This window comes from Grus americana, chromosome 1 (assembly GCF_028858705.1).
Source record: "Grus americana isolate bGruAme1 chromosome 1, bGruAme1.mat, whole genome shotgun sequence".
Taxonomy (NCBI): domain Eukaryota; kingdom Metazoa; phylum Chordata; class Aves; order Gruiformes; family Gruidae; genus Grus; species Grus americana.
Genome location: NC_072852.1, coordinates 64,604,479 through 64,618,002, shown reverse-complemented (window position 1 = coordinate 64,618,002; position 13,524 = coordinate 64,604,479). Strand labels below are relative to the sequence as shown.

The 13,524-nt window shown below is 40.8% G+C and overlaps 2 protein-coding genes across 4 annotated transcripts in view; one reads left to right on the top strand and one right to left on the bottom strand.

Moving 5' to 3' along the window:
* Positions 1-748: 748 nt before the first annotated feature.
* The window catches only part of MKRN1 (makorin ring finger protein 1), a 21,696-nt gene continuing 8,920 nt past the window's right edge, over positions 749-13,524 (top strand). Inside the window, exons 1-4 of one of the 2 annotated variants that reach the window (XM_054833032.1) lie at positions 786-1,084; positions 7,814-7,942; positions 11,197-11,265; positions 12,525-12,751. In XM_054833032.1, coding sequence (XP_054689007.1) covers positions 912-1,084; positions 7,814-7,942; positions 11,197-11,265; positions 12,525-12,751 — 598 coding nt within the window. In that variant the 5' untranslated portion in view covers positions 786-911. Of the gene's footprint in view, positions 1,085-7,813; positions 7,943-11,196; positions 11,266-12,524; positions 12,752-13,524 lie in introns of both variants that reach the window. The other variant, XM_054833042.1, reaches the window with a different exon arrangement.
* RAB19 (RAB19, member RAS oncogene family) overlaps positions 12,751-13,524 on the bottom strand; it is a 20,015-nt gene continuing 19,241 nt past the window's right edge. The window contains exon 6 of one of the 2 annotated variants that reach the window (XR_008577995.1): positions 12,751-13,414. The gene's annotated coding sequence lies outside the window, so the exon portion shown is untranslated. The remainder of the gene's footprint in view (positions 13,415-13,524) is intronic. The other variant, XR_008577996.1, reaches the window with a different exon arrangement.

Sequence of the window (13,524 nt, the reverse complement as noted above, 5' to 3'; positions counted from 1 at the left end):
CTGTCTACTTTGAGAACAAAGGCTTAATTTCAGTATTGTCTGAAGTGACCGATGGCTTAGGTATGTTTGATTTTTAAATATATTTTCAAATAGATATGCAAAATATCAGGAACATTGCACTGACAGACTCCTCTCTTCACTTTGCCCCTGTATCCCTGCTTGTCACTCTGCCTTTTTGGGCTGTGTCTAGTATTTGGCTTAAGACTCTTGGCAGTAGGAAGAAGTCAAGGACACGATGCAGATCAGGCAAGTAGTAGTTTCACAACCAGGATTTATTATGGCAGAAGGACACGATGTTTCTCACCCCAAATTAGCAGCACTGAGCTCCCCGGTGGCCTAGTGCCAATTTCTAGTTTGGGCTTTTGAAGCGTCACTGGCTCGTTTCCCCCCCCGCTCGCACCACATTGCCGTTACCCGTTCTTCCTTCCCTCCAGGGCAAGGCCCGTTTCCCGCCGCTGCCTGAGCCAGCCCAACCGGCGCAGCCCGGGCCGGCAGCTGGGCGTCTCTGAAGGCCCCACCCCGCCAGGCGAGGCGGCCTCTGAGGCCCAACAGACGGGCTACGCCTGAGCCCGGCCCTCAACGGTGCAGCCAGGTGGCCTTCCGCCGGTCGCGACAGAAGGCTGAATCACGCCGTTAAATTAATGAGGCCGCGCGGCAGTAACGGCCGGCGCCCACCCGCCCGCACGTTCCCGCCTGGACGTTCCCCTCCACCAATCGCAGCCGGCGCTCGGCAAGGGGGCGGTGCCTGTCCCGAGCGAGCGAGGGGGCGGAGCTGGTGCCCGCCTCAGCCGCTCCGCCGCCCGTTGCCGCCCGGCCCCCGCCCCGCCGCCGCCCGGCTGCGCTCCGTCCGCCCGGCCGGAAGGATGTGCTCCCGGAAGTTCCGGTGCTGCCGCTGTGTGGGATAAACAGTAATGGCGGAGGCGGTGGCTCTGGGAACAACGGCGGGCGCTGCGGCGGCTGCGGCCCTGGGAACATCTGCTGCAGCGGATGCGGGAGCGATGGCCGCAGCCTTCGACTTTGCAGCCTTGCCGCCACCCGTCGTGGGGCCGGGAGGAGGCGGCTGGACCAAGCAGGTCACTTGCAGGTACGCACTGTCCGCAGCTGGGGGGGTGGGCGGGCGGGCGATGGCGATCTCCATCGCGATCGCCGTCGCCCTTCCCCCCCACCCCGGGGCCGTTTCCCTCAGCACCGCGCTTCTCCCCTCCCCTCCCCCCTCGGTCACGTACGCGCAGCGCGTGGCCGCAGCGCCCCCTCCCCCCCTCCCTGTCCCGCCCCGCCCTGCCCTGCCAGGCGCCCTGGGGGAGGCCTGCGGCAAACTGCGCAGCTGGCCGGGCCGCGCCGCGCCCTGCGGCTGCTCCGGGCGGAAACCGGCCGCGATGGCGGGGCTTGTGGGGGATGTAGTGCGACCGTGGCGGCTCCCCACTGCCGGAAGTACCGGATGGCGTCGAGCGCGCTCCGGGCCTAGTCTTCCCGGAGCCGGACCCACGGGCGGGGGCGGTGCGGGCTGTGGCCTTTCTTCTGTCCCTGCCTTATGGGAAGGTGTTCCCTGCGGCTCCGCCGTGCAAATCGCGTGTGACTCCCATCCTTTTGCTATGTCGGGGGGGGCTGGAAGCGTTGCTGGCTCCTTCTGAGATGCCATGGGCCGCTATTTATTGTGTGAAAATATGCCCGCAGTGGTCGGTGTGAAGGAGACTGTAGAATGGAAGTCCTCTAACCGCTTTCCAGAACATACGATAAAGCAGGAAATGCAAAATGTTTTAAGTTCTTGTCCATTTGAATGGAAATTAAAAAATGGAAATGAATTCGTGATTGATATAGCAAGATTTATTTATTAAACCGGACAACGGGGATAAGTCATGATAGGCTGCAAAATGTGAGGAGTGCTGCTACTTGCCTTAAGATACTGTATGCTGCGTCACTTTCTATTTATATTTTCCTTTAAACTGTATTTCTGATAAATCTTTTATATGGGATTATGCAAATCATACTGCATGTTGTAAAGCTTGCCAGATGGACTATTTTTAAACTTACACTGCTGGTTTGTTTGCAGGCTGAAAGGAATATAAAACACTTTTATGAATAGAGAAATATATTAGTTTATATGAAAGCAAGTGATAATCCAAGACTAGCATCAAGGATCATCTCCCGATTTTTTAAAAAATATTTTTGGTTTGTATTTAAATGAAATTGTAAATTACATTTAACCTGAATATGTTTCTGGGCAAATACATTCAAAGTCACTTGGAAGCAAAAAGGAACATCCTTTGGGCAGAAAGGAAGAGACTGTAGATCTTGATGAGATCTGTCTCTCTTCTGCATATTTTTCCATTTGTGCCAATCGCAGATTGAAATAGTATGAAGAACCGTTGCTTGGCTTTCAGTGCCTCTCTTTTGTGCTGTTAAGTATGCCCTGCAGTATGTAAAGCATTCCTGTTAACTGTTGGTCACTGTTTATTTTGGTTAATGCACTGTTAACGTGTCCATTTGAGAAGCACTGTTTCTCAGCTCTCTCTGAGTACATCTGCATACAAAGAGGTTTTGCCTATGAATAACAGGGTTAATATTTGATGCATGGCAGTTAAAGGTAGGCCAGCAATGAGGAAATGACCGGGAATGATGCTTAGCTCAGCTTTTAAGTGAGCTGCAGGGCTATAGGTTAGTGCTCCCTCTATATAGATTGCCTCATAATTTCTGAAGATCGAAAGGCTCAATTAGGTGAAATGGATTGGCGAGATAGAGAGAGAGATGTTCTCAGGTAACAGACACAATGAATCAATTTATTGAAGAAAGTGACTGCAGTAGTACAGAAGCAGTCAAGTTCATCAGTGTCGTGTGGTGCAGTGAGGCCCTCTAACGAATGTATTTATTTACACTCAGGACTAATGGGAAGTAAAAGCTACTCTCTTATAATGGTTAATATGCTTTAATTTGTTCTTTTTGACTAGTCCTCCTAGTTATCCCATTGCTTGCTTATTTACGTGGTTGTGTGGAGTGCAGTTTTTTGGGGGGTTTTTTGTTTAGTGTTTTTTTTTTTACTGGACCGTTCAAGTTGTAGGCAGAATAGCTTTCCTCAGACATGAAAGTGAAATTAACAATTCCAACGAGCTTCTGGGAATGTGTGATAAAAATTTTGTTTTTCTAAGTTTGGTTTCAATGGGACATATTCATAGTCAAGAAAATATATTTCTTGCATTAAATCTTGCTTTATCTTCATAAATGAGCTTCAGGATTTAACTGTGAGGTGAAGCAGTTGAATTTTGAAATGCGGGGTTTTTAACGTAGTAGGAAGAGCAGTTTCTGTTTTGAGTAACACTGCACAATTCTAGTTGTTCATAGGCTTTATTTACTTGAATCAAGTAATCATATGGGTGACAATAAATGCTGCCTGAAAAACTTCTAGGAGATAGTAGTCCCTTCTGTATAAGGATTTAGCACTTCATAGCCGGTGAAGAAATACTGCTTTTTTTTTTATCAGAACTGGCAGTTTTAGAATTGGTAGAATAAGTTACTGCTGCTCCTTTGAATACCTGATATGATAGATTGGTTGGCTAATGAGTTTTATTATGCCAGTGCGATATCCTTGAGATGGATGATTGGTATCTCGGAGTGAGACACATGATGATTAAGATGAAGGACTTTCATTTCTCCTAGACATCTAGTTTTGCAGATGTTACCCTTCTGCTTTTCTTGCAGCTAAAGTTTAGAAATCTCAGGGTGAAACATAGGAATTCATCATATTCCTTAAGAGATAATGAAAAATAATTTTGTTACATTGCTTCTATGATTCAGCAGTTTTCAAGGCTTTTGTGGTGTGTAATAATTTATAATCTCTTAATCTGGAATAAAACTGTAATTAATAACTACTTCTTATTTAATATTCTGTTCCTTTTGTTCTTGATGTGTTTGAAATGAGAAAAAGAATGGTGGTCCTTACTAAGTTTCTCTGTCCTTCCAGTTTCAGGTGGATATGTGGTTTTATTAAGCAGTGGTATGGCCAACATTTTTTTTCCAAAGACATGACAATGTTAGTTCAGATACTTCCCCCTAATATCATGCAATAATAGTTGAGGTCATCAAGTTGACGTAAATAGATTATGTTTCATTCGTTTGTTTAATAAATGAATATAAATAAAACCCTTAGCAACTAATTAGTGTATTTTGAGAGTTGTCTCTGTGTTTGTATCTTTGCTGTTCTTTCTGAAAACCTAGATCAGGTATTCATCTGTCTTTTAATATGAAGAATCTGAATCGATAAAGTATGCCTCCTTAATTCAGTGCAGCACTAGTGATAAGGTGTGGAGCGCAAACCCTGTAACCGCCTGCTTGTATTGCCCCTTTCTGAGGTGCTCAGTTCTGGATCCCACACTAGCTTCTTGCTGAAGGAGGTGAAGAAGGGACAAGGAAATGAATGCTATTAAGACCTCTTTTCTTTCTTTTATTTTCTTTTTTCTTAAGGTTACTAACTCATGTAGAATTTCATCAGCCACTCATGCGGCTGAACGCCCACGTGCTGTGCTAGATAGAACAGTGTGCCTGGCCTCTTCCCCGCTGCCTTCTTCCTTGGGAATTCTGTGTCTCTGTATGGCATCTGAAGAAGCTAATGAATGCGGTTGGCTATTATCCTGAGGTTCCCTGTCTGCCAGTCATGGCAACGTCTCAGTTTTTGAAGGAGGTCTGTTGTTGGGTGTGACATTCTAATTCAGCAAAACCAGTAGTTTAATAAACAAGATGGAGTTACCTGAAAGCAGAATTAAGTGGACCTGAAGTAAAGAACAAACCACACCTGAATAAGCAAACTCATTGCAAGCTTCAAAAGCTATGGAAAGAAGTATTGCATATTGATTTCACTAATAGGATTACAGAAGTGTAAACTTAATACATAGAAGGAAGCATCTGAAAGAAGCTAGTATGTGTTCAGGATTTTAGACTGTAGTTATATGTGTTTAACACTGCAGTGTCTTTTTGATAAAGGCATTGCAAATTCTTTTTCTCTAGCTTATGGTAAGTAATAGAAGCAATATTATTCTAGCAGTGGACAAAAATTGGTGCAATCCTTAGAGAAATACATTTTTCTTTCCTCCCACCCCAGCCTTCTTGTTCAAATGTTGCTGAGTTTGCTGCGTAGGATTGCAGGCCTCTAAAAGCGAGGTGTGAATTAAATTGAGCTTGTGAGTGTTTCAGTTTTGGGTTTTTTCCCTTTTATAGCCTACCATCTTGATGCAATGAATTGTGACAACTTTCAGAATGATACAGAATCTGTATTTTCAGAGGATTTTCTAACATAAGATGGGAAGGAAGGAAAAGGACTTTGAGCTCTGTTTCCTCTGTCTAACAAGCATTGGGAGAGCCTGATTTTGAGGCTTGTGCATTTAGGATAAGTTATGTTGACCAAGTACTTTCTAACAGAAGTCCTCACATCAGGCTGTTGCCTTTCTCTTAGTCACTTATTTCAGTCGTAGTTGTGTCCCAGCACTTTGGTGGCTTAAGTAGCAGTGGGGCTGAGCAGTGATCTGATCTGGATTAAAAATAACCATGGGGGCAGCAAAAGGAATGTCAAGTTACATCTGAAGGCATTTCCTGATCTGAGTCAGCTGGTGGCTATGAAATTGCGTGCCCCAACGCATGGGGGAAGCAGTGCTGTGTGGAAATAAGCCAAGGGTGGAGATAACAGTTGTTAAAGAATGAACGTTTAACAACCTGAATTATTTTTTACCCTATTGGTGTGACTTCTATTTCTTAAAAGCAAGCCAGAAATTCCAGTTATGTTCTGGTTCCACAAGGTTTTTTTGTGGGTTTTTGTTTCTTTTGTTCATTGGGTTGCGGGTTTTTTTTCACTTTGAGGTGAGTTTATTTGTGAGTGGATTGTGTTGGGTGGGTGGGTGGTGGGGGTTTTGGTGGGGGTTTTTTGGAGTGTGGGGTTTGTTGTTTCGTTGTTTGGGGTTTTTGTTGTGTGGTGGTTTTTTCTTTGTTAGCAGTGGAGAGTGCTGGTTATGGAGCATGGATTTTTTGTTTCGTTTTTGCAACACCCTATTCTGGTGCGTGCTGGCATAGCTGTGCAGCCACCTGGCAAACCTGACCATGGTACTCATCTCTAGGGAGACTGTCCTGCAGAATCTTATCTTGGCCTTTTATCACTTGTTTTTATGTAGGACTACATTTCTTAATCTGGTTACTATACAGCTACAGTGTACAGACAGGTGATTGTTTTGAGTGTGAATTGCAGCTTGATGGCAAGTGTCAGCTGGTGGTTTACAAAACCACTTTAGATTTTTTGTTCTTAATACCTCAAATACACCTCTGGTTTTGGCATGGAAGGTAATCAGCCCTCTTAATACTCACCTCAGGTTTTAATATCCCTAGTACTGGATTACAAATGTAGCTCTGCTTCTGTAATTTGGTGAATTGTTCACTTTGATTTATCTGACTTCTTAAAAATATAGCAGACTAAGTACCTATGAAGAAATTCATGCAATTCAACAACTTGGCACTTTTAGGAATATCGACTTGAACATGCTGTTTTGTGAAGAACTATTCTAACCTTAGTTTGGGCTGCTGAAAGATGATCCTTCTGTCTCTTGTGCTGACTCTACTGCTGTGTGGCTGCAGTCAGCTGGTTGTAGGACCTGATTCTGCTGGCTGCGTAGGTGTGATGCCAATGCAAAGCAGTGGAAGTGTGCAACAAGAGGAGGGCAAGACTGCCCCTTTCAGCAGCAAGATGGGCTTAGAAGGGTATAATCTGCTTCTCAATCTTCCATCAAGTGGTGTTTTGTGTAAGACCTAAACCCTAACAAATTTCCCTGTTTACCAGGATTTGATATTTCCAATGAGTTCAGAGTTTGCAACTTCCGTGGTATCTGGGGGCCAGTGCTTCTCTTTCTAAACTGAAGTGTTGGTAGTCATGTTGATGGATTCAATTCTTATGTAGGTTTGAGTGTTCTGGGTTTTTTTTTTCCTTCTTTTTTGCTTGGCTAATGGTTCTGTGTGGATTGGGAAATACGTACTTAAACTTGTATTTTTAGTTGTGGTTTTGATGAGAACATATTGAATGAATAGTTACAGTGCCTTGAATTTAAAGAAGCTTGTGTCTTCTAGGTTAAAACTTAAATTGAAATTGTTCAGTTTTCTTGAATAGCTGAGTTTGAGGATGCTCAATTAAACTTGCATTATTTGACATGCTAAAATGTAGTAAACTGTCCTCAAAAGCTTTGGAACTGTACAAATCTTTCAAGACAAGCAGTACAGTATTGAAGCAGGGTGCTTCTACTGATTATTTGGCTCCTATGGCAAAAACGAATGTGTATGTTTTGTGAGATGTAGTTATCCATCACAAACGTGTTTTGCATTCTTGGAGAAGAAATTACTTTTGAATTGTTTACAAATTAAAAATAAATTTAAGCCTTCAGGAAACTTGTTTAGGGTGTGGCTGATTTTGATTCTTGGATTCAGTGGTGGGCTTCTCTAAGGTTTTTGTTGGTGTTGAAACACAGGAGCTACGAGTAAAACTTTGTCCCCACCTACCTTGTCCAAGACTTTCGTCTCTGTGTCATAGCCCAGGATAAGGTTTGCTTTGCAGGTTTTTTTTGCATGCATTTGTAAGCATAAGTCTCTAAATGTACAGTGCAGTTCACTGGAGTAGCTAAGGCTTCATCTTTTCTCAGATCTTCTTATTTGTATGTTTATGCTGCGATGTGGTCCCATGAGTCATTAGTGGTGTTCCTAATTCAACATACCTTGATTTACAGAACTCATCATCCAAATACTTTGTTTACAGCTTCAGTGCTTCTCCTTAATTCACAGATATTCTATCTTACAGATATTTCATGCATGGAGTTTGCAAGGAAGGAGACAACTGTCGCTACTCCCATGACCTCTCCACTAGTCAGTCTGCCATGGTGTGCAGGTATTATCAGCGAGGATGCTGTGCTTACGGAGATCATTGCAGGTAAAGAAATGCTGTTGACCACCCTGGAGGGGAGTAATTTCATTCTTGAGTTCCTGAGTAGAGAGCTCATAGAAAAGCAATAAATCTTAAAATGTTTTCCTTTTTATTGCAACTTCAGAAATTTATAAAAATAGCTTCTTTTTACAAACTGCCTTCTCTTGCTAAATACTCTGCTGTGCAAATAAATAAGCAAAGGCAAGGCAAGAAGAGAACTGTTTTTTGTAAAAGTGCTAGGTGTCAGGGTGTGGGGGGTTTTTATTTATTAAGAACGCGAGTACGTGAATTAATTGAAGTGTGAGACTACATTCAGGCTAGCTGAACTGATGGAACTGTTACATTTGGTAAGTGATCATAAAAGCCTCAACAGGTAAGAATTTTTTTTTTTTTTTTTTTTTTTTTCAATTCTGTGTATCTCTTCAGGAATTGCTACTCTGACACTGGAACTGCCATTTTGGAAAAGTAACTGGAGTGTAGTCATGTAGGTTCTAAAATGTTGCCTGCACAGAATGGCCCTACATTAAGAAAACATAATATGACTTAACTTACACACCTGAAATTATTGTAAAAAAAAAAAAAAAAAACGTGAAGAAAGGAAACGGATGCTTTCCTAGTGTAGCAAAGCTTTACAAAGGCTTAGGGATGTTTGCATCATCTGAAGTTCACTTTATTAAAACTTATCAGGAGTTATTAACATTCTGTCTTGTTGCAACTCTAATGCATGATTAAATATTTGCTTCATAACTTCATATGGTAGCTCATAGTTAGCTTTACTTTCATGTTTTAATATACGGTTACTATGTATAAGAAAGATAAGAAAAATAGGCTATAGAGAGGCTTATCTGCCAGTGTTGCTTTCTTGACCACATAGATCAGTGGTGTCCAAACTTTTGATCATACACCCTATCAGCAAAAAATTTTTGAGCACCCTCCCAATATAGATATATTCATCTGTAGATTATATATACTACTGTGCTAATATATTGTGTACATTATAAAACATACAAAAAAAATCAGAATTTTTAAAAGGCTGTAATAAAGATGAAATAAACAATATTTTATAAGTATTTTATTAACAGTCCAAAACCATTTTGCTCTCACTAAAAGCCTTATTAGTAATAATATTATTTTACTGGCAGTAATATTGATTGAATATATTTCATTATTTTTTTAAAATCTTAGTTTTAAATTTTGCAATACAGCGATTTGAAGTTCACTTTATTTCAGTAGGTAGTTTTAATGGCTGTCATAGCTGCAAAAGGTCTTTCACGAAGATACATAGATCCAAAAGGAAGAAGTGTATTGTTTGCTGCGATTACTAATATGTGATAACATTTTTTCAATCCTGTCCACCAATTATGCAAAGATTTTTGTTAAAATTTGGCTAGTAAATTTCCATCTTCTCTGATGTCAGTCAGCTGTTATGGCAGACTGATTGGAAGGTGTTGCATTTCTATTTTTTTAACAAATGGATCCAAAACCCCCTGAAGCTCTTTGGAAGATTTTTAAACATGCTAGAGAATTCTGTCTCCAAATTTAAGTGTACAAGATATAGGAGGTTTTTTTTGTTATCGTTGACACACTTGCATCAGTTTTGGCAACAAAACCGCATAATGGTGGAAAAGTTTTGGAACGGCCGTTTTCAAAATGTTGTCTCCATACTAGAACTTTTTTCCAAAAAGCAGTGACTTGTTCTTAAAATGTCTTTACCTTGAAGGGACAGATTGAGTGTGTTTATTTTGACAATATCTGCTAGGTAGCATACTACTGACAGCAACTGGTCATCATGGAAAAGGTCAGCAAATTTGGAACACTTGTCTTTTTGTGAAAGAAAAATGCCTAACTCATCTTTGACACCTTTTAAGCACTTTACCACGAGATAACCAGCAAACTTTTGTGTGGTACAGAAGACTTTCCTGGTCACTTTCCATCTCATAACAAAGTGTTGTAAAAATTTGACTATTTAAAGGTCTTTTTCTAATAAAATTAGCCATATCGATGACACTGTAACAGTTCGTGTGCTTCTGGCTCCATCTTTGCTACAATATCTTGCCTATGAACAATGCAGTGAACGAATTTCTGGTGTGGTTCTATCTCTAACCTTACCCTGGAATCTTTTTATTTATTTATTTTTTTTCTAGTCAAAGCAGCAACTCCTTCAGTTGTAATACTTGCACAGTTTTTTCCATAAAACATTGTTTTTATTAAAGAAGTCATTTACTGTTGAGAATATACTTCCTCCAGTACATCTTTTTGTCTTTATTAAGGAAGTTATTTGTTGAGAATATATCTCTTCCGGTACATCTCTTCGTTAGTGGCTCACAAAAAGTAGTTCTTTGTGTATTTCATTGTTGAAACAGAATCTAGCAAATATCATAAGCTGAAACATGTTAGAAACATCTGTACTTTCATCCGGCAAACTTCCCGCACTGCAAAATTCATTCTAATACTTGTTTCTTCAAATCTTCAGCAGTGTTTTCTGTGCATTTCCCAACAGTGTTTGCTGACAAAGGAATGTGTTTTACTTTGTCACTGTATTGTTTTCCATGTGTTATTTCAGTCATTTTTACCACAGCAGGAAGAACAAGTGGTCCAATGGTATGTAGCTTTTTGTCTTTCACTATTACATAAGAAGCCTCAAAAGAGGCTTCTAAACATTTATTATGACGTTTTGTAAAGTACTGGATTGAGTATCACATGAAGAAATTGGCACATCTCTGAAAAAACTGTGGAGGTTTGTCTTCATGTTCTGGATGTTTAGATTTTAAATGCCTTGTTAATTGTGATGGCTTCATACTACCACTAGTTAATACCTCAAGGCACAATATACACTGAGGGCAAGGTTCATCATTAATAATACTGGATGTAAATCCATTCTTATGGTAGTCTGCTTGGTAACGTCTGTTCTGGTTTTTTTTCCCCCCTCACAAGTTCTTGTCAGATATGATTGGGTTGACATTGTCTTTACTTTGTAATGTGGCTGATGACGAGCTCCTAGTAGGACATTTTCTTGTTGTTTGCTTTTGCTCACGTTATCAGTATTGTCTTCAGTCCACAGTTTATTTGCAGGAATCTTTTTAAGCCACTTGTACATTTTGTCAGGGTTAGCTTAGGTAAAACAAGATAATATAATCTGTCAATCCATTTCATTGGGCGCAAGCAAACTGCAGTGTGTTGCAATATGCTGAAAGTGAACAAACAAGTGAGGGTGCCACTGTCAACCCTGCTGTGTGGTGAAACACCCATTCCTCCTTCAGGACACCTCGTGCATACCATACGTGGGACCCTCTGACATATGGACCGAGTGAGGACGCTTCCATCAATCTGTATGTTAAATATTAGTAAAACTTAATTTCTTATTTTTTAGAAAAAAAGAAAGACAAGAAGCTCTAGCATTTTCTTCCTGCACCACAGTGGGTTGTATTGCTCACCTCATAGGGTGCATGCATACCACTTTGGAGGCCACTGATGTAGAGATCTGAAGGCTTGACTTTTAAATTTGTGCTTCATAGCTTCCTTAGGATTTCAAAGCTGACATTTGGTTGGGAGCATCTCTTTAATATGCAAGAACTGTGACGCTTTTTTGTTTTTAATCTAACACAGGATAAATGAATCACAGTTGCTTAAAAGTTTTGTATGATCTCCAAAAATTCCCTCCCTTTTTCCTTGAAATTAGTCAGCAAATATCTAAGACTTCAAAGGTACACCTGTAATCTGTTTTCACATGTAGTCTACTAGTTACTGGAAGACAGATTTTTTGAGGGAAATGTCACTTTCCTGTTGCTTGTGGGCAGTAGGGATCAAAGTGTTCTGAGCATCATTTTCCACAATAAGTTGAAAGAGGCATTAGAAGTAACTAGTAAAATTCAATGTAAAATCTGAATGAGGCAAGATGCTCAGATGCAGAAAAGGAATCATTTATGTTGATGAGGATCTCTGGAGCTGTTCTGAAGGCAGAGCCAGTTTAGGTCAGGTTGCCCAAGGCATTGTCCTTTCAAGTTTTGATTATCTGCAAAGGATGAAGATTGTGCAGCCTCTCTGGGCACCTGTTCCAATGTTTGACTACTCTCACACTGAACCTTTTTCCTAATGTCTAATTGTAACTTCCTATTTTGGACTCGTGTCTACTGACTGTCATGCTGTCACTGCACCTCTGAGAAGACTCTGGCTGCATCTTTTCTGTGGCTTCTCATGAGGTAGTTGAAGACAGCAGTATCTGCTGTCTTCTCTTTTTAAAGCTGAATGAACTAATTTATTTCATTCAGTAATGCTACACATGCATAATAGGTATGTGACCAGTTTTGGACATAATTGAAGTTCATTTTATGTAAGTTAAGTAAGAATTGTGCATGCCGCTCCATTTCCTCCAAAATCATGGAGTACCTTCTGTTTCCATAAGCAGTGCTGACAGATTACACAAGTGGAAGCATGTCTCTCATCAGTGGCTTTCTCTTCCAAGGCATTTCTAGGTCCTCCTTCCAAATAGTGTGTTTACATCTTAATCAGTTTATTTCCAATACCTTGGGCTGCTTTATGGAGGTGGGTTTTTTGTGAAGAATTGACTTGATGTGTTTTCCCTTCTTAGATACGAACATACCAAGCCACTGAAACAGGAAGAAATGACTGATGTGAATCCAGATGAAACAATTTATCCCTCAGTATCCTCAGACTTTGCATCACTCCCTGAAACAGTTGAAGAAATTCTTGCTGAGATAGAAGATGAAAATGTAGATCTGGCAGCTGCAGGAGTAGGTGCTGAAGACTGGGTGAATGCTGTAGAGTTTGTCCCTGGGCAGCCATACTGTGGACGTGGTAAGCTGATCATGGGATAACAGTAAATTTTTTGTCATGGGTCAACAATTTATAGGTAGTGCATCTATTGTAATGCTTTTGGGTTTGTTGCATACGGCTATTCATATGTATTAATCACTTCAAGTGATCAGTCCTTAACTTATGCTTGAATTTTCTGACATGACTAGTCAGTGGTGACTACTGCTGTCCTGTTCTGAAACCAGGTATACCTAAAGACAGTCTCTGCATAATTGACTTCCTCTTGTTATGGCTCTGAATGACTTGGAAAATCTCCTTCTTTGAATTTTAGTTTGCATATGTGATGGGAGAAGAAAATACTGATGATGCAGTTGATATTAATATCACTACTCTGGAAAAATAATCTGCTGTCTTTGGGTTTTGGTTTTTTGTTTGTTTGGGTGGGGTTTTTTGTGGGTATTTTTTTTTTAATCTTCTAAAGGTCTTCCAGTAGAGGTACAGATTCCTGTAGAACGAATTGAAGCCTAATGCTTGCTTTCATGAATCCCATGGCTATTCAGACCAGAGGCTGGAAATCATTTATTCTAGTTACCTTTCTGAGATTCGACTTTTTGATACTGTGACACCTCATGTTGAGAAGGAGATTGAAGCAGCTCATCATATGGGATCAGACTGTTTAAGCAGTGTACTTGTGATCTGCTTTCCCTGCAGAAAAATAGCACAAAGACTTAAATTTTAAGTGAAAAGTAGGCTGAAGGTATTTACTTTAGCATAGTTTCTAATATTTGGCTCTCTAAAACTGAAGGCTTATGGCC